Source organism: Martes martes, assembly GCF_963455335.1.
Source record: "Martes martes genome assembly, chromosome: 4".
NCBI lineage: Eukaryota > Metazoa > Chordata > Mammalia > Carnivora > Mustelidae > Martes > Martes martes.
In genome coordinates, this window is record NC_137891.1 from 65085508 (window position 1) to 65104413 (window position 18906).

General features: G+C 40.1%; 1 protein-coding gene across 1 annotated transcript in view; it reads left to right on the plus strand.

Moving 5' to 3' along the window:
* Positions 1-12124: 12124 nt before the first annotated feature.
* The window catches only part of CPA6 (carboxypeptidase A6), a gene marked incomplete at its 3' end in the record, with an annotated part of 347693 nt that continues 340911 nt past the window's right edge, over positions 12125-18906 (plus strand). The window contains exon 1 of the mRNA XM_080801136.1: positions 12125-12243. Coding sequence (XP_080657262.1) covers positions 12128-12243 — 116 coding nt within the window. The 5' untranslated portion in view covers positions 12125-12127. The remainder of the gene's footprint in view (positions 12244-18906) is intronic.

The following is an 18906-nucleotide window of genomic DNA, read 5'->3' on the forward strand; positions in this document are numbered from 1 at the left end:
ATACTGAGAGCTTGGTTTGGGGAAGACAAAAATAAATATTATTGGAGGAGATTCGGACTTGATTAAGATAAGATCACAGGTGCCTGTGAATAATACTAGCTACCTATTTAACTGAAGTGACAAAAGAATTTTGAAATACACATAGAATGTAACATAATTGTAAAAATATTAACTTTCAAAAGTGAAGCTTCTTTGTTCTTCTCTTTTTTTTCATTGTTTTTAAAAATAATACCGGATGTAATAAAGTCAACATAAAGCACAGAAAGTTACTCTGATAAGACAATCTTTGTTATGTAAGCAAATAACACAGAAAGATTAACCCTTCATATCATAAGGAAAGCAATAAACAGTAAACCAAGGAATCAATCCCACCAACACTGAGCAAACTTTGCCAAGCTATTAAGGCATTCCATAGCTTTTCAGACTCAGTTACTTTGCCTTTCATTGTGTGTTTTAGTATTCTACAACACACTGGGACTTTAGGACAAATCTTGCAAGACTATGAGAACTAATTTTATAAGAAACAGAATATAAGGCTTTCACCATTACTACCTTCAAATGAACCAATAAATAAGCATTTTTTAAAGTTCTCCATTTTAATTGCCAATACAGTTAAAAATCAGTAGACATAACCCACATGAAAAAACTCTTTGGTGTCCTTGATAAATCTTCAGGGTGTAAATGGGTCTGAAGAACCAAAAAAAAAAAAAAAAAAAAAAAAAAGAGGAAAAGGAACAAAGAAGTACTGTGTTAGGGAAAAAATTATTATTTCCCTTGAAAATAGAAGTACTTATATTTTTATATTTTCTCTGTTACTATTGCTCCTAGTAGTCTCAATCAACAATACTAATGATAATTTTTTTCAGTGTCCCAAGATTCATTGTTTATGCACCACACCCAGTCTTCCATGCAATATGTGCCCTCCTTAATACCCACCACCAGGCTCACCCATCCCCCATCCCTCTCTCCTCCAAAACCCTCAGTTTGTTTCTCAGAGTCCACAGTCTCTCATGGTTTGTCTCCCCCTCTGATTTCCCCCAACTCACTTCTTCTCTCCATCTCCCAGTGTCCTCCGTGTTATTCCTTATGCTCCACAAGTAAGTGAAACCATATGACAATTGACTCTCTCTCTCTGCTTGACTTATTTCACTCAGCATAATATCTTCCAGTCCCGTCCATGTTGATACAAAACTTGGGTATTCAACCTTTCTGATGGCTGCATAATATTCCATTGTATATATGCACCATATCTTCTTTATCATTTGTCTGTTGAAGGGCATCTTTGGAGAAAGGGAAACCATCTTACACTGTTGGTGGGAATGCAAGTGGGTGCAGCCATTTTGGAAAACAGTGTGGAGAGTCCTCAAAAAATTAAAAATAGAGCTATCCTATGACCCTGCAATTACACTACTGGGTATTTACCCCAAAGATACAGATGTAGTGAGAAGAAGGACCATCTGTACCCCAATATTCATAGCAGCAATGACCACAATTGCCAAACTGTGGAAAGAACTAATGATATTTTTTTTAAATGAAGCCTTTAATTTAATTTTTTTTCAGTGTTTGAAAATTCATTGTTTATGCCCCACACCCAGTGCTCTGTGCAATACATGCCCTCCATAATACCCACCACCAGGCTCACCCAACCTCCCACACCCTCCCTTCCAAAACCCTCAGTTTTTTTTTTTTTTCTCAGAGTCCACAGTCTCTCATGGTTTGTCTCCCCCTCCAATTTCCTCCAGCTCACCTCTCCTCTCCATGTCCCAATGCCCTCCGTGTTATTCCTTATGCTCCACAAGTAAGTGAAACCATATGGTACTTGACTCTCTGCTTGACTTATTTCACTCAGCATAATCTCTTCTAGTCCTGTCCATGTTGATACAAAAGTTGGGTATTCATCCTTTCTGATGGAGGCATAATATCCCGTGGTATATATGGACCATAACTTCTTTATCCATTCTTCTGTTGAAGGGCATCTTGGTTCTTTCCAGTTTGGCAACTGTGGCCATTGCTGCTATGAACATTGAGGTACGGATGGCCCTTCCTTTCACCACATCAGTATCTTTGGGATAAATACCCAGTAGTGCAATTGCAGGGTCATAGGGAAGCTCTATGTTTAATTTCTTAAGGAATCTCCACACTGTTTTTCAAAGGGGCTGCACCCACTTGCATTCCCACCAACAGTGTAAGTGAGTTCCCCTTTCTCCACATCCTCTCCAACACTTGTTGTTTACTGTCTTGTTGATTTTGGCCATTCTAACTGGTGTAAGGTGGTGTATCTCAATGTGGTTTTGATTTGAATCTCCCTGATAGCCAATGATGATGAACATTTTTTCATGTGTCTGTTAGCCATTTGTATGTCTTCTTTGGAGAATTGTCTGTTCATGTCTTCTGCCCATTTTTTGACGTGATTATCTGTTTTGTGTGTGTTGAGTTTGAGGAGTTCTTTACAGATCTTGGATATCAGCCCTTTGTCTGTAGTGTCATTTGTGGTTCTCTTCTCCAATTCCGTGGGTTGCCTCTTTGTTTTGTTGACTGTTTCCTTTGCTGCGCAGAAGCTTTTGATTTTGATGAAGTCCCAAAGTTCACTTTCGCTTCTGTTTCCTTTGCCTTTGGGGACATGTCTTGAAAGAAGTTGCTGTGGCCGATAATGATAACTTTTAATCTAAGTAACTGACTTCTATTTCACAGAGAAAACTTGGTCGTGGATAATGGAGAACAGTCTGCCACAAATCAGCATTTTAGCCACAAGCAGAACTCATAAGTATACATAACACAACTTTCTATAGACACATACTTGCTACAGCCTAATACACATTCTAAAAGTGGCAGAACTTAACCAAAGATAAAGCCTATCTGTAGCATATTAAAAGCAAAAGCATATAAACATAAAAGTGTGCTCAGTCATCAGTGTTTCTGTGTTCTTACTTAGAAATGATTTAGGTATCCAGGATTATTCACTGATTAGCTCATTTTAATTAATCTAAGGTTTCAAGTTCCCAAGATCTTTTTTTTTAAATAATTGAGATGTAATTTATATACCATAGAATTCCCCATTTAACATGTACAATTCAGTCGGTTTTGGTATATTTGCAAGATTGTACAACCATCACCATTAACCAATTCCAGAATATTTTCATCACTCCTAAAGAAAACCCCATCCCCTTTCCCCCACTCTCAGCAATTGCTAATATACTTATTGTATGCCTATATGTTTTACCTATCCTGTACATTTCATATAAATGGAATCCTACAACATATGACCTTTTGTTTCTGGCTCCTTTCAGTCAGCATGATATTTTCAAGGTTCATCCATGGTGCCATATATATCAGTATCTCCTTCCTTTATATGGCCAAATAATATTCCATTGTATGAATATGCCACATTATGTATACCTCCATCAGTTGATGGATATATGGGTTTTTTTCTACTTTGGGCTACTAATAACACTACTATGAATATATGTGTACAAGTCTTGATATGAACATATGATTGGATTTTCTGGAATGGAACATAGGAGTTGGAGTTTCTAGATCATATGATAACTCTACATTTAATTGTTGAAGAAAAACAAAACTATTTTCCACAGCAGCTGCATTATTTTGCATTCGTATTAGCAATGTCTGAGAGTTCCTATTTTTCTACATTCTCACAAATGGTCATTATTATCTGCCTTTGATTATAGCCACCTCAATGTTTGTGCAGTGGTATTTCATTGTGGTTTTTAATTGCAATCCCCTAGTGACTAATGATGTTAAGCATCTTTTTCATGTACTTACTGGTCATTTGTATATATTTATTAAATGTCTATTCACATCCATTGCCCATTTTTCAATTCATTATTTGTCTTTTTATTGTTAAGTTCCCTAAAGATCTTAGAAATTCAAGCTGGCATACTAGAAAACACAATTCCTATGGAAATAAGGTGTTTTCTAGTATGCCAGGTGTTTCAAGATAGTGTGTTGAATGTTAATGAATTTTAAATACACAAAATCACATTTTTATAACCAATCTGTGTAAGTTTACAGAAAGCATACCCAAATAGAATTTAAAAAGCACTTTTATATTATATTTAACATTGGTAAATTAAATATCGCTGTTGTTTATCATACCAAAATTACTCAGTCATATTTGCCAAAATTTTACCTTAATTATATGAACTTGGATTCTTAAAATGTTTCTTAGTTTCTGTGTGAGCATCTTAAAAAATCATAGCACACTGGAAGTATTATTCAAATTCTGTATATTCTTGGAATTTGGGGGATATCCAAAGTACACATTTCTCTCTATAAGTTCATTGGAATAGAGCTCCTTTATTTTTCTATTTACTCTTTCTCTCTGTCTTTTAGCATCAGGAGCACATTCTCCTCCTTCTGCCTTTATGAGTAGTCTGACCATGAAACATTGCTGCCTGCCTGACTTCCCTCATTCCTCACAGCTTTTCTTTCTTAGGACAGGTTCCATCCCCTATTTTCCTGATCTTTGTTGTATCAGAAACTCCCCCTCTACCTAGTCTTTTTTTTTTTTTTTAAGTGTTGTTTATATCTGAGCCTTTTCTGTCATTACTTTGTTTCCATGCTTACTTGTTTTTGTCTTTTTTCACCTCCCACTGCCATAGGTAAATGGATGGAATGGTAGTTCTTCAGTCATTTGCTTAAATATTGCTTTAGACTTTATTCTACTTTTTTTTTTTAAGATTTTATTTGTTTATTTGACAGGCAGAGATCACAAGTAGGCAGAGAGGCAGGCAGAGAGAAAGGAAGGGAAGCAGGCTCCCCGCTGAGCAGAGAACCCGATGCGGGGCTCGATCCCAGGACCCCAGGATCATGAACTGAGCCGAAAGCAGAGGCTTTAACCCACTGAGCCACCCAGGCACCCCTAGACTTTATTCTAATCAAACTTTCTTAATCTCACTTTCATGCTCCATCTGTCTCAAATTTCTCTTAATTTTCATTAAAACACTTAATGTTACAAATGGTATAACACAAACATCCATTCTCTGTCATTTGAAATAATGTTAAAAGTATTTTTTACTTACTATTTTTCCCTACCTTCTTTCTTCATGAGAGCCTTGGAGACCGGTATCAAGAAGGAAGGGGAGCCAGGAGGGAGAAGAGAAGGGAAGGAGGGAGAGAAAAGAACAAAAAGACAAAGAGAAGGAAAAAGAAGGGAAGTCTCTTCTGCTGTTTGGAATCAGCAGACCAAACTCCTTGTTCCCACCTTCCTGCATTAGAATATTTTGACTTTGCTCCATAAATTTTGTAAAATATCTTTGTGACATAATTACAAGAGTTTAAAAATGTAATAATAGGTTTGTCCATCAATAAAGCTTGGTCCTCAAATTGTTCTTTCATCTGAGTGAGCAAGATTCTCTTTGTGAGAGACCTAGCCAAGGACAAGGGTGAAGTCTGGAGTTCTAGAAAAGGGCTCCCCTGACAGCTGAAAGGTCCCATGAGTACTGGGCTGAAAGGCAAGCCAACAGCTTTGTTGTTAATGGATGTTAATTGTGGACCCAACAGAACTCTAGGCACTATGGACCATGAAGATGTACACAATAGAGTGCCTGCCCTTGAGCAGTTTATAGTAAATGGTGTTACTGAATTAAGTGTCAATACACACTAGAACATAAGGGTATACAAGAATGAATGTATCAGTGCCGGGAAGGTGAGGACTGTGGACAGAAGTGGGATTGGAACAGTTTCATAAATGAGACTGACTTGAACTGTGTCTGGAAGGGATGGAAGGATTGGCTGGATTGAGGACATGAAGGCTGGAGAGAGGTGGTCATTATTACCAAAGAAATATAAACCAACCCAGAGGAAGGAAAAGATAATACAGAGTATTAAGGAAATATTGAAGAAGATAAAAGTAGAAACGTTCTCAAGGGCCTTGAATGCCAAACTGAGGATGCTGAATGTCCCTCTCTTTATCCTGTCTCGACATAAAGAAGGACAGTAATTTCTGAACAGGACTTCTTTGTCTAAGCTACAGCCTGAGCTACAATGGTCTTGTTCCTACCCATACTCCCACCACCACCCTTTTCTTGCTACAGCTGTTTCCTTCTCATATTTGCTTTAAATGTCCACTTCCTCATAACACCCTGTACATGTAATCTACTCCTCTTTAATGTTCTATCATAGCATCTCTGACTTGTTTGCATATAATTAATTCAACCACCAAGTGCAACTCTATGTTTATTTATCTGCCCAGCCCCTCTGGCAGTAGTACCAAGTGTCACAAACTGAAGGTCCACATCCTCTATTTGCTTACAATGTTTTCTTGATAATAATGTCCACCTTTCTCCAACCCTTCTTATCTCAGTCCAGCCAAATCTTTCCTTCCCTTCCAGACCCAGCTCAAGCCAGTTCATCCACAAAATTGTTCCAGCCCATTTCTGTCCACAGTACATCAAGAAGAGGAGAAGGCCAACACTGCCATGAAACATCAACTTTGTAAGCAGTCAAAAAATAGGAAGTAACCCTAGGAAAGAAAGGAATAGGAGAAACAATGTCCCCAGTCACAGAAAGAAGAGTTTCAAACAGGGGGTGATAAATAGCCTTAGAAAACATACAAATACAGAGTGACAACAAAGGGCTTCTCACTTGGAAATAACCATGGATCTTTAAGAGACAGTTTCATTGGGGTGGTAGGGATGGAAAACATATTGTCAGGGTTAAGAGTGTGCTTTTGAGAAGCCTGGAAAAAGAAAGGTGTCAGCTTGCATTTAAGGAAGGGAGAAATATGGAGAGTTAACAAGAGAAAGATTAAAAATATAGGGTCAAGTAGAGATGGCTGATGGTGCTGAAAAAGACTGTTGCAAGGGAATCATTAGCAATGCATTGTTAAAGGAAGCTTCAGAACATTCCTCACAGAATTGCCAAGACTGCATACGGCAGCAACCTAACATCACATTTGCTAATTCCTCACATGTTGGAACAATAGCAAAAGGCCATAAAAGAGACCTGACAAGCAATAGGTCTATGTTAATAAGACACTGAAGAATGAGCATGAAACTGCAATGGGAGGGTTTTCTGTATTACAAAGCCCAGCCATATCCATTTATCTTCTCTTACAGATATCTTTACAGAAATAAATCTACATGGCTCTCATTCACATACATAAGAAAAGGTTTTGCACAATCTTTCCCTACAACATCATATAATTTCAGATATGGAAGGTACATTAAAAATATCTAATCTACAATTCAATAACAAAAACCCCAAAGAATCCAATTTAAAAATGGGCAGAACATCTGAATAGACATTTCTTCAAAGAAGACATAAAGATGACCAACAGACACATGAAAAGATGCTCACCATCATTAACCACGAGGAAAATGCACATCCAAACCACAATGAGATGTCACCTTACACCAGTCAGAATGGCTATTATCAAAAACACAAGAAATAACAAGTGTTGGCAAGCATGTGGCAAAAAGGGAATGCTCATAGTGTTGGTCGGAATGTAAATTGATACAGCCACTATGGAAAAGAGTATGGAGGTTCTTCAAAAAGTTAAAAATAGAACTACTCTATGACCCAGTAATTGCACTGCTAGGTATATACCCCCCAAATACAAAAACACAAATTCAGAAGGATAGATGCACCACTATGTTTATTGCAGCATTATTTACAACAGCCAAACCAAGGAAGCTCTCCAAGGGCCCATCAATAGATGAATGGATAAAGAATATGTAAGCCATAAAAGAAATGAAATCTTGCCATTTGCAACAACATGGATGGAGCTAGAGAGCATTATGCTAAGTGAAATAAGTCAGTCAGAGAAAGACATATACCGTATGATCTCATTCATATGTGGAATCTAAGAAACAAAACAAACAAGCAAAGGAAAAAGAGAGACAGACCAAGAAACAGAGGGGAGGTGGACTGGGGGACAAGGGAAGTAGGGGACGGGGATTAAAGCGTGTACTTTGATGAGCACTGAATAATTTGTGTAGAATTATTGAATCACTATTTGTAGATCTGAAACTAACATAACACTGTATGTTAGCTATACTGGAATTAAAATAAAAAACATAATATAAGAAAAGAAAATGAAAACACTAAGTCGAAAAGGTATGTATACCCCTATGTTCATTGTAGCATTATTTACAATAGCCGTGATATGGAAGCAACCAAGGTGTCCATTGATAGATGAATGAAGAAAGAATATGTGTATATATATCCAACAGTAATAACTTGAGCATAAAAAATAATAAAATCTGGGCACCTGGGTGGCTCAGTTGGTTAAACAACTGCCTTCCGCTCAGGTCATGATCCCGGAATCCCAGGATCCAGTTCCACATCTGGCTCCCAGCTCCCTGGGGAGTCTGCTTCTCCCTCTGACCTTCTCCCCTCTCATGCTCTCTCTCAAATGGATAAATACAATCTTTTTAAAAGATGAAATCTTGCCATTTGTGACATTAATGAACCTAGAGGGTATTATGCTCAGTGAAATAAGTCAGACAGAGAAAGATAAATGCTGTATGACTTCACTTATATGTCGATTCTAAAAAACAAAACAAAACAAACAAACAAAACCAGACTCAGATAAACAGAACAGACTGATGGTTTCCAGAGGAGAGGAGGATTTGGTGGTAGAGGGAGGGGGAGTGAAATAGGTGAAGGAGATCAAGAGGTACAATCTTGTAGTTATAAAATAAATAAGCCATGGGGATATAAGGTACAACAGAAGGAATATAGTCAATAATATCATATTAGCTTTGTATGGTGACAGATGGTAACTAGACTAACTAGACTAATTGTGGTGATCATTTCATAACATATATGAATGTTGAATCACTATATTATACATAGGAAACTAATACAATATTGTATGTCAACTATACTTTAATAAAAATTTATCTATTCATGGACAACAATGGACCCAAATCAAGATGACATTTTCCTTTCCCAATTGTAGTTTCCTTTTGTTTCTCTGCAGGGTAATAATAATTTCTTTTTAAAAAGTTCACTCTTCAACTAAAATATGACAAAGGCATAGTTGATAAGTAGAAATTCTCATCTTTCCATCTCTAGATCTTCCACTGGTTTAATAATTCACTCCTTCTCAGTGCCTCAAAAATGGGACTTTTATCTTCGAATCCATCTGTAAAGCCATTCTCTTCTCCTCCCACTTACTAAATGGACTCCATTTATCACTCATTTTATGGGAACTTATCTACTCCAGGAGAAGTTTGATCAGATAACCTGGTCCTTAGAAAACCAGAGGAAGATTGTTAGGAATGACTTCTATTGCTGAGAACTTCTCTTTGATCTGAAATATTGAGGGAAGCTATAGGATGTCCCCTGGGTCTCTCGTGGTTTTGATAGTCCAGGAAATGATTACCCTGGTCTCAGAGTCTGGAGAGCCTTTGCTGAACATGCTCACTGGGTCCCATTCTTCAGAATGATTTGAGGATGAGCTTAATCCCCAGCCAGAGACTGAACATTCCTAGTTTAACGTTGTGATAGAATATGACAGATTTATACATTATTCTGACATAATAAAATGCAAAGAGATGAAGTGTTTTATTTACACAGTAACCTCTTATTTCAGCAATTCAGTCATGGTTACATAGGCTTTCTTGGCCTTGTCAGAAATGGCCTCAGGATGCATGGCCATGCCTCGCAGAGCAGCCTCACCCCTTCAAAGACAGGAGATCCAGGCCATAAAGTCATGAAGGAAAAAAATGACAACACAAACAAACAAGAAACAAAACCAGGAGACCTGGGACCGTCCACTGCTCTAGGGCCTCCATCTTCCTCTGTTTGGATACAGAAGTCACAGAATAAATGTTGAATGAACCCCTTTTCAGGTTCGTCATTCACTCAACAGACGTGGCTGATCATTGCTTCAGCAAACATTGTGTTCCCTCTAGGAGATATAAGGAAGTGACATAAAGGTGAAAGGGGGTGCTGTTCTGCACTCAAGGAGAAGGCAGCCTTGGGAGGGAACCACACAAATACTTAAATTCAATGTGCTATGCCCTTCAATAGACAACACACTGGTTATTAGAGAGGGGGACACAGAGAAGAGATTAAACTAATCCTGGGGTAGTCAAGAAAGCTTTAGAGAATCATTCTAACTGAAAATCATTACGGCTCTCTTACACCAAACTTAGGACTTCAGTAGAGAAGATAAGGAAAGATATGGTACTTTCTTTTCTAACCAGTGTTCTGGACATAATATTGGAGGGCACAGAAACCTTGGCTATGAATCTTTGGGAAATTTGAAAAGTGTGCGAGCATATAGAGAGATGCTGGCTCCCACCCTCTTCCAGAATAGGACCAGGCCTTGGCATGGGGCGAAAAGGGAGTCAACCTAATTAACGCTATTCTTATTTATTAGAGCAAAGTATATCCTTCCAGATGGGTTTTCTGGTATAACCGGATAGGAGCACAAAGATGAAAAAAACACCTTCTTCATCACCAACATGGAGAAAATGAGGAGATGGTTTGCTTCAAGGTTTTTTACCCCCCCCCCTCCAGTTTTGAGAGAAAGGAGAAAAAGCAGACCTCATTCTAAAGTAAAACCTCGCTACTCAAACTGTGATTGATGCATGAGCATCACCTGGAAGCTCGTTAGAAATGCAGAATCTTGGGGCGCCCCGGTGGCTCAGTGGGTTAAAGCCTCTGCCTTCGGCTCCGGTCGTGATCCCGGGGTCCTGGGATCGAGCCCTGCATCGGGCTCTCTGCTCCGTGGAGAGCCTGCTTTCTCCTCTCTGCCTACTTTTGATCTCTGTCAAATAAATAAATTAAAAAATCTTTAAAAAAAAAAGAAATACAGAATCTTGGGACATTTGGGTGGCTCAGTTGTTAAACGTCTGCCTTCATCTCAGGTCATGATCCCAGGGTCCTGGGATCCAGCACCACATCAGGCTCCCTGCTAGGCAGGAAGCCTGCTTCTACCCTCTGCCCCTGCTTGTGTTCCCTCTCTCGCTGTGTCTCTCTCTGTCAAATAAATAAAATCTTTAAAAAAGAAAGGAAGAAAGGAAGGAAGGAGGGAGGGAGGGAGGGAAGGAAGGAAGGAAGGAAGGAAGGAAGGAAGGAAGGAAGGAAGGAAGGAAGGAAGGAAGGAAAAGAAAAGAAGAAAAAAATTGCAGAATCTTGGGCCCCAGCCCCAAATGACTTCATCAGAAGGGGCAGCTTAACAGGATGCACAGGTGATTAGATTTGTACGCATGTTAAAGTTTGAGAAGCCCCACTCTAGACCAGCATGGTGGCTGAACATTGGAATCACCTGAATATCCTTTTAAAGCACCGATCCCACCCCCAGGAATTCTGATTTAAGTGGTCTGGCTTCCTAAATGATTCCAAATGTGAGTGAAGGTAGTAAATCACACGGGAGCCTCTTGTTCCCTATAAGAACCTCTGAAATCGCAGCGGGTCTGGGTGTTGCTGACATGGAATGGATACGGAGAGCTCCCAGAAATCCGGCGAACCCACTGCCCCTTCTCCATACAGGTAGGAGCTGGGACTAAGCCTGGCTCTTCAGATTCAGGGGCCTGACCTTATTCTTGCGCCTATACTCATGAAGGCTACTCACCATGCATCTCAGTGTGTGGAATCCATGTAGAAATTCGTTATGGTAGCTCAGAACCTTAAGCCCAGAATATTCTATGTATGCCTAAGTGTTTTGCTCATCCTCAAGCAAATCATTTGTGTTCAGGATAGGGTCCTGTGCTGTAGAACGTAATAAAAGGAGAAAGGTTGTCCAAGAAAGTTAGGGGCCTAAAGTCGTAAAGCAAGAAACAAACAAAAAAACTCAAAAGAAGTTATCCAAAGGAAGCAGCACCCAGTGAACCCCAGCCATGAGTCAGCACAGGGGAGGCCCAGCCCCTTCTAGGGGAGCCTGATTAAGGATCAGGCTCAGCTGCTGGGCTGGGCTGTGTGTGCTGCTGCTTCTCGTCCCAAGACCAAGTTTTAATAGCAACTTCCCTTCTTGGGCTGCTTAAACTTTTTTTCCCCCTGTGGCTGGAAAGAAGTGTCACATTTTACTCGCTCCCCAGCCTTTGTCCCCACCCCCTGCCAGAGAAGGTTTGCGCATGTGGAGGGGGCCCTGTGAGCCACCTCCAGCCTCGGGTGACTGCTGAAGGGAACTTTCAGCTCCTCTCCTTGCAACACTATGAAGTGCCTCGGGAAGCCCAGGACTCAAACAGCTGCTTTTCTGCCTCTTTGCCTGCTTTTTTTGAAGATTCTGCAAGCAGGGCATGGCCACCTTTATAACAACAGCTATGCTGGGTGAGTAGAGCGACTTTCGTTTCCTGTGTGACTTTTAGTTGGATAAGGAGGTTGGTTTGCTCCTGAGTCTGCCTCGGATTTTTTTTTTTCCTCATCTGTGATTTTTGTGTGAATCTGTACACTTCGCCCTCACCTAAAGTAAAGCGTGTGTGCGGTTCCCAGCTCTTGGGTCGAGCTCACTGAGAGAACGCGGTGGTCGCAAGTCTAGCTTTTCACACTTTTTATAGTGTGCCATCCTCCACTGCAGACCAGTGTTGAATGAGATTCTGTCCTTGGTTTGGCCAGTATTTATAGTATCTGCGTAAGAAGGATGCTGTTGTACCATGTGAATTATGACCTGAAAACTAGAGCTTCTCCTTCAGGATTGTAGGCAGAAAGGGATGAAATTCACCAGTGATTAAGATCAGAGTGTGGGGTGTGTGTGTGTGTGTGTGTGTGTGTGCTTGTGCTTGTTAGCCTGCATAGTGGTTATTAGAAAGATTTTTAAATCTGAGCCATGCAAATGAGCCAGCTCAAAATAAGCCGAATAAAAGTAGCCAAAAGTAAAACTGGGTGTTTTTTTCGGAAGGGAAGAATGTAGAAGGGGAAAAAACAATTAGTTCCCCCTCGCCCCGTGTCTGTAGCTTAGGGTACCTTGTGTTTGCCTTTCTTAAGGAAGCACAGGACTGCGTACGAAGCAGTGTGCAACTCTGCACCTCTTCTCCCAAAGGCTTGCTGTGGACTCTACAGCATTTGTTTTACTCAGATTTGCAGGGGGTTGTTCTTTGAATCTGGAAGTTATGGCATTATTGCATTTTAAATCGGGAAGAACCTTAAATAGCTCCTCTAATTCAATTGCTTTTTATAGAGGAGGAAAACCAGGGTCTTAAATCTTTATCTTTCTGTAATTATCAATTGAGGAAAAAACTTTCCCCTAGGTGTGTCCAGTGTGTTAAGGCACAGTTGTTCCTACTAGGAATAATGTAAAGAAGAACTTATAAGTATGACCCTGGAAAGAGAAATACTTCCCTTTTGTCTCCTAAAGAATCTAGTGCTGGATCGCCTGGGTGGCTCAGTGGGTTGGGCCTCTGCCTTCGGCTCAGGTCATGATCTCAGGGTCATGCTTCCCCCACCCCCTTTGCCTGCCTCTCTGCCTACTTGTGATCTCTCTCTGTCAAATAAAATTTTAAAAAATAATAAAGAATCTAGGCCCTGCCTTTACTGTTTCTCCTGAATATGGTGCTTACAGAGAAAACTTAAAACAATACAAAAAACCTGTCCTCAGTTTTGGGGACAATGAGATGGGGGAGGAAGCATTGGTGGAGATAAGGGCTATAGATGGTAATACAATCCTGATTTTTCCACCCCTGTGTTCAAAGGAGAAAGAGAAAAGGGCGGACATCAGAAGGGTTGCTTTTCAGTCCCCTAAACACACAGGGTTCAGGCTTCACATCCTGTCGTTTGTCATGCCTTTGGAGATCTGGACAAGGGAACCATGTTTCATGACTGGTATTGGCCCCACTGTGGACTTTACGGACTCTCCTGTCTGGTGTCAGGCCATGTGATAATCATAGATCACAGGTTTAGACACACCCGCATGACCTAGGACCACACTGCTCCACTCAGCTGGGGCCCTGTTCTTAATTATTTCAGTGTGTGGTGCTTGATGATGACCAATTTAGCAGATCTGCTTCAGCAGAGCAGGTGCAGGCACTGAGCTAAGCACCACGTAGAGGAAACGCAGCCAACGGCAGTAAACTTCTCCTTCTAGAATTTGCTGCAACTGGAACTTTTCTGGAGGAAGCTGCACTATTTTTCTGTTTTGCAATGAAAGCATTAATTGTTGTTTTCCCTTTGGCTGTGACATAATAAGTAAGTCCCAAATGTATAAATTACCGGATGTCTGAAAGTTGGAGAAAAAAGCTGAAACATTTGAGAAACTGAAGATCACCTTACCTGTCCATCACTGTAGAAGCCTAGAGCTTCTTTAAAACCGGAAGTGTCTGAGCACATTCCCACCAGAAATGGGGGATTTTAACTTCATCTTACTGAATAGGCCATTCTCTCATCACGAAAGACAGAAATGCTGCTTATGTTTGGGATTCCTTTGCTTCCCTCAGGAATTACTTTCTGCATGTCTCATTCTTGAGTGAATAAGAACCTGATGGCATGACATGGTGGTATAGTTATTTCGTGTGATCTTTGTTGCCAATTCAAGGTTAAAATTCTAAACCACCTCACTTTTTCTCCTTTAATAGGTTAAGGCTTTGTTAATTATGGAGCAGCCCCATTTCTTGCATTTTGGTAAAAACAAATTTGTAGGTCTTTATCAACAATATAATGCAGTTTTGGGTATCCCCATTTTACAGTTAAGCTAAATGAGGTACAACTGGGTAATCCAACTTCAGAGCTAACTAACCCAAGGTCATTGTAAGGGCACAGTTGGGATTCTAACCTGGCTCTGCTTGACTGGACAAACTACTTCCTATTCTGTCACTCGTTTAAGATACAGAAGATAATTGGTCTTAAGGAAAACTGAAGGTTTAATCTTGTTTGGGGAACTGATAGTTTCAGGGTAATAAAGTGGATTATGTAGCTAAAACTGGAAGTCTAATTGTGGTTCCCTTCTAGGTGATGAGTCACTGATGGTGAATCCTCATGAGAAAAGCAGGCAGACAACACAAGGGATGGAAAGTGGAAGATGAGTAAAAACAAAGTAGCACAGAAACTGGCCATGGGTGTGTGCCTTCATTCATTCAACAAGTAATATTACTCTGTGCCAGGAACATTAACCAACAGAGTCCATGCCCTCTGATAGCTTGGTTTAGTATATAACCCCACACATAACATTAGTAGACAATGTATAAATGTTGGGTGGAATGAAGAGAGCATGAGGATTGATTAGTGAGCTCTGAACCAAGAAGGGAGGAGTGGAAATCTATTGCAGGCCTCGCCTGTTCTGATCACTCAGCCCTGCTATAGCTCAGTTGGGGAGGAGCGTGAACATGCTTCCTGACACTAGGGTTCCTTGTTGGACTTGAGCCCAGTGCTATTGGATGTGCCCGCTGAGGACTGGAACACTCCTTCCTCACTCAGCCCTGCACATGCTGAAGACTCCTTTTCTGTCACGGTGGGGTCATTTCTCCTTTCAGGGGAGCAACTCTAAGGACTGTCTTTGTCCCATGATCATAGGTATGTATGTGCAAGGCTGGTTATGGCCCACTAGACAGCTGGTGCATGCTGAATAGCCAGTGTCCATGCAGTATCCACACCCCCATCTTTAACCCTGTTGCCCTCAACACCCCATACCCCACCTTGGTTTACTAGTCCTTCTTGGAAAAGGGATATGGAGAATTAGGAATGGAAGGAAACAGGGTTTGTTTTTTAAGAAGGCAGTTTGGTCCTTGAAACCTTTAAGCAAAGAGACCTCAAATCAGGATGTGACCTATTGAAAAGCAGACAACTATGAGAAATACAGTGACTCAGAACAGCTTGAACTTCAGGGATATCATATTTGTTTTCCAACTTACCACTCTGGCTCTTCCTCTGTCTCTCAACAGCAGCTTTTGTATTTTCATCCTCCAATGGTGGCTTCCTTTTAATGTCTAACTTTTAGAAACCCAGAGCTAGAGTTCAAGAGCACAGGGTGGTCATTGGAATCTGAGTGGTCTTCTATGGTGGTAGTTAAAACTCCTTTCAGGTAAGATGGCTCGAAATCCCTGTTTGCCTGAGACTGGTGCTATTCTCACCTGCTCTTCTGCCTAGTAATTGGCAATACCCCATTTCAGTCTGAGCAGAGTCCTGATTTAGAGGGTAAATCATGGATTCAGACTTATTCACTGTGTTTCCTTCTTTAATAAGCATTGTTTCAAGTTTTCAGCTACCTTCTTATTTCAAGACTGCAAATTTAGTTCCTTACTATCTTCCTATAGAAAGTCTCCTCCTTGTCCTCTCTCTCTTCTCCCTTGCCATAGCCACCAGTCATATTCAGTATTTCCTTATCATAGCCCAAATTTAGGTGGCCTTCTCCTAACTGCTCTACCTCTCTACTCCATTCTCATTCTAATGATCTTACTAAAATAAGCCTTTGCATGTGTTACTCCCTTGCTCAAAAATCTACTTTGGCTTCCTATTGCTAACCACATCAAATCCAGAATCCTTTGCCTGGGTTTCAAGGCCTCTATAATCAGACTCTCTGGTTCTCCTTTCTCTATTTTACTCTTCAGCCTTGAGACTCCTCTGTAGTCCAGAGAAAGGGAGCGCTTCAGCCTTGATCCATCTTTAACAAAAGAAGGCAGGCCCCATTCATCATAAGGGCCTAAAGCGAGAATGAGCCATCTCAGATCATGAATGATAGATTGGAATGTGTGAGCTATAGGGGCATTAGGGAATTATGAAAGATGTACAGTAGGTTTGAAGTTTGGTTTTTGAACCTATTCTTCACAAGTCAGTGTGGTTTATAGAATAGTTCTTCAGTGTTCTCTGGAAAGTTCCTTTGAGCTCTTGGCCCTTATTAATGGGAGAATAACTTAAGTTTTCCTTATGCCCTAGCTCAAAGGGCAACTCCTAAGTGCTGATTATCAGGTGTTTATTCCAAAAGCTTAATTCCCCACAGTCTGTTCTGTGTGTTGAGGCCTTCTGCTTTGCTTGGTAAAAGCATAAAATGCTGTAGGTCTCTATTTCCTCTGACCTGATCTCCCAGGCAGGCATAGGGATCAGCATTCCCTCTGCCACTGAGCTAGTAGAAAGAGGAGTGTTTTATGTGCTTCTGGGCCACTTCTTGGAACCCAATCTGATAATGAAGACTTTATTTTATGGCACCAGGATACATTCTGGGTAATACTGTTAAGCATGATCACTTCCACTTCCTGAAAGGTAGTGAAGGATGTTACTATTCTATAATTTTATATTGTGAAAGCTACAAAAGCATAAGTCTTTTAGTCTGTGTAAATGGAACTGCTGATAAGAAAATGAAGTTGTCTTGTGAACTGTTCTAGTCTTCACTACGATCCCTCAGTAGATAACTGGTTTGTAGGATTAGAATTTGCTTTGCCAAACAAATACCTTTTCCAGTCTGCCTCTGGGCATTAGTTTCTTCATAATAAAGTGGAATGTAGAATATGAAGTTTTCAAGTAGCTTCTTCTGGGTAGTATAATGAATTTCATAAATTATTTTATTAAAGGTTCAAGCAAACTTTAAAATGGCTTCAGCAAAATTACCATCTTCCCAGTGTACTTTGAAAATAATAAAATATTAGTATTTTTTACTAAGACTACTGTTGGGTTGTGGGTTTGTTGGTTTGTTTTTCTTTGTTCTAACAACCCCAAATCTCAATGGTTTGAACAAGAAATTTCTTTCTCATGTAGAAATACAAGCAGGTATAGTTGGTAGTGCCAGAGAAATGGACTCTGTCCTGTGTCTCTGCCATGCTCAACACTCAACTCCCAAATGTGGTTCAGTGAGTCTAGCTCTTGAGGTCCAGCCAGCAGGACCATGGAAAGTGTTGGTCACTCTCCTTTAAGAGAACAATCCTTCACCATCACTCCCTACTGGCCAGAGTTAGATAGATTTAGCTGCATGGGATGCTATGAAATAATGGCTGGGAATGGTGAGTATGGCTTGGGGGAAACATACTAGGAAATAACTAGCAGCTTCTCTCAGTGGTCACTCTGATATTTAATGATTACCAATCCACTTTCCCTTCTATTTCATTCTCCTATAGAGGCAATCCATCCAAATGGGCTTTTAGAATTGTGTACTTCACACAGATTCAAAATGTGCATTTTTATTCTGTAAATGGTATTTAAGTCATAGAATCAGAAAAGAAAGACCACAAAATTAGAGCTCAGTCCCTTTAATACACGAGGAAGCAGAACTCAAAAAAAAAAAAAAAAGATTTGCAGAGCTGGTAGAGTGGGACTAAAACCCAGGTCAGCTGAGTTTGAAGTAGTCCTTATAGTTAACAACACTGCTTGGTGAATCCAGAAATCTTATTCTTTCTTATTCCTTAGGGTTATTGGGGATGAAGTAAAATGACTTCTCAGCCATGGCAAGGCTGAGAAGTGTTTAATGAGGGAGGATTTAATTTCATTTCTATAAATATTTGTAGCATATCTGGCCCTCTGCTAGTCTGGGACTACAGATAAAAGAGCAGTCCATGTGCATAGTGTAATGAGTAACTTGGGTAAGTAAACAATTTCAACTCTGGATCACTGTGCCCACAGAGAAAACTCTTGGTGCCGAGTGAGTGCAAGAGAATGGATCACTTAATCTAGACCTCTGAAAGGTCAAAAAAGGCTTTTTCATTGTGAGAAGAAGCTTTAAAAGACAGAAATCTGAGTGAATTATTAAATATGCAAAGTATTTTACATTTTTCTTCTGAATGTTTGGGGCTCCAAGAACATGGTCTTCATCTCAGGCATAAAGAACAAATAGAAATTAAGTGAAGGCTTTCCAGACACAGGGAATATATTGCCTGTGCAAAGAACTACAGGTGACAACTTGGTCAAATCTAGAAAATGAGAGCAATCAAGTATGAACAAAATAAAGGGTGTTTCTCTTGGTAGGAGAGGTGAAGTAAGCCTTCAAGGTCATGAACTACTTTATGTCCCATAATATGAAGTTCTGGTTTCTCCCAAGGGTGATTAGATGCTAGTCAAGAATTTTACAAAAAAAAAAAAAAT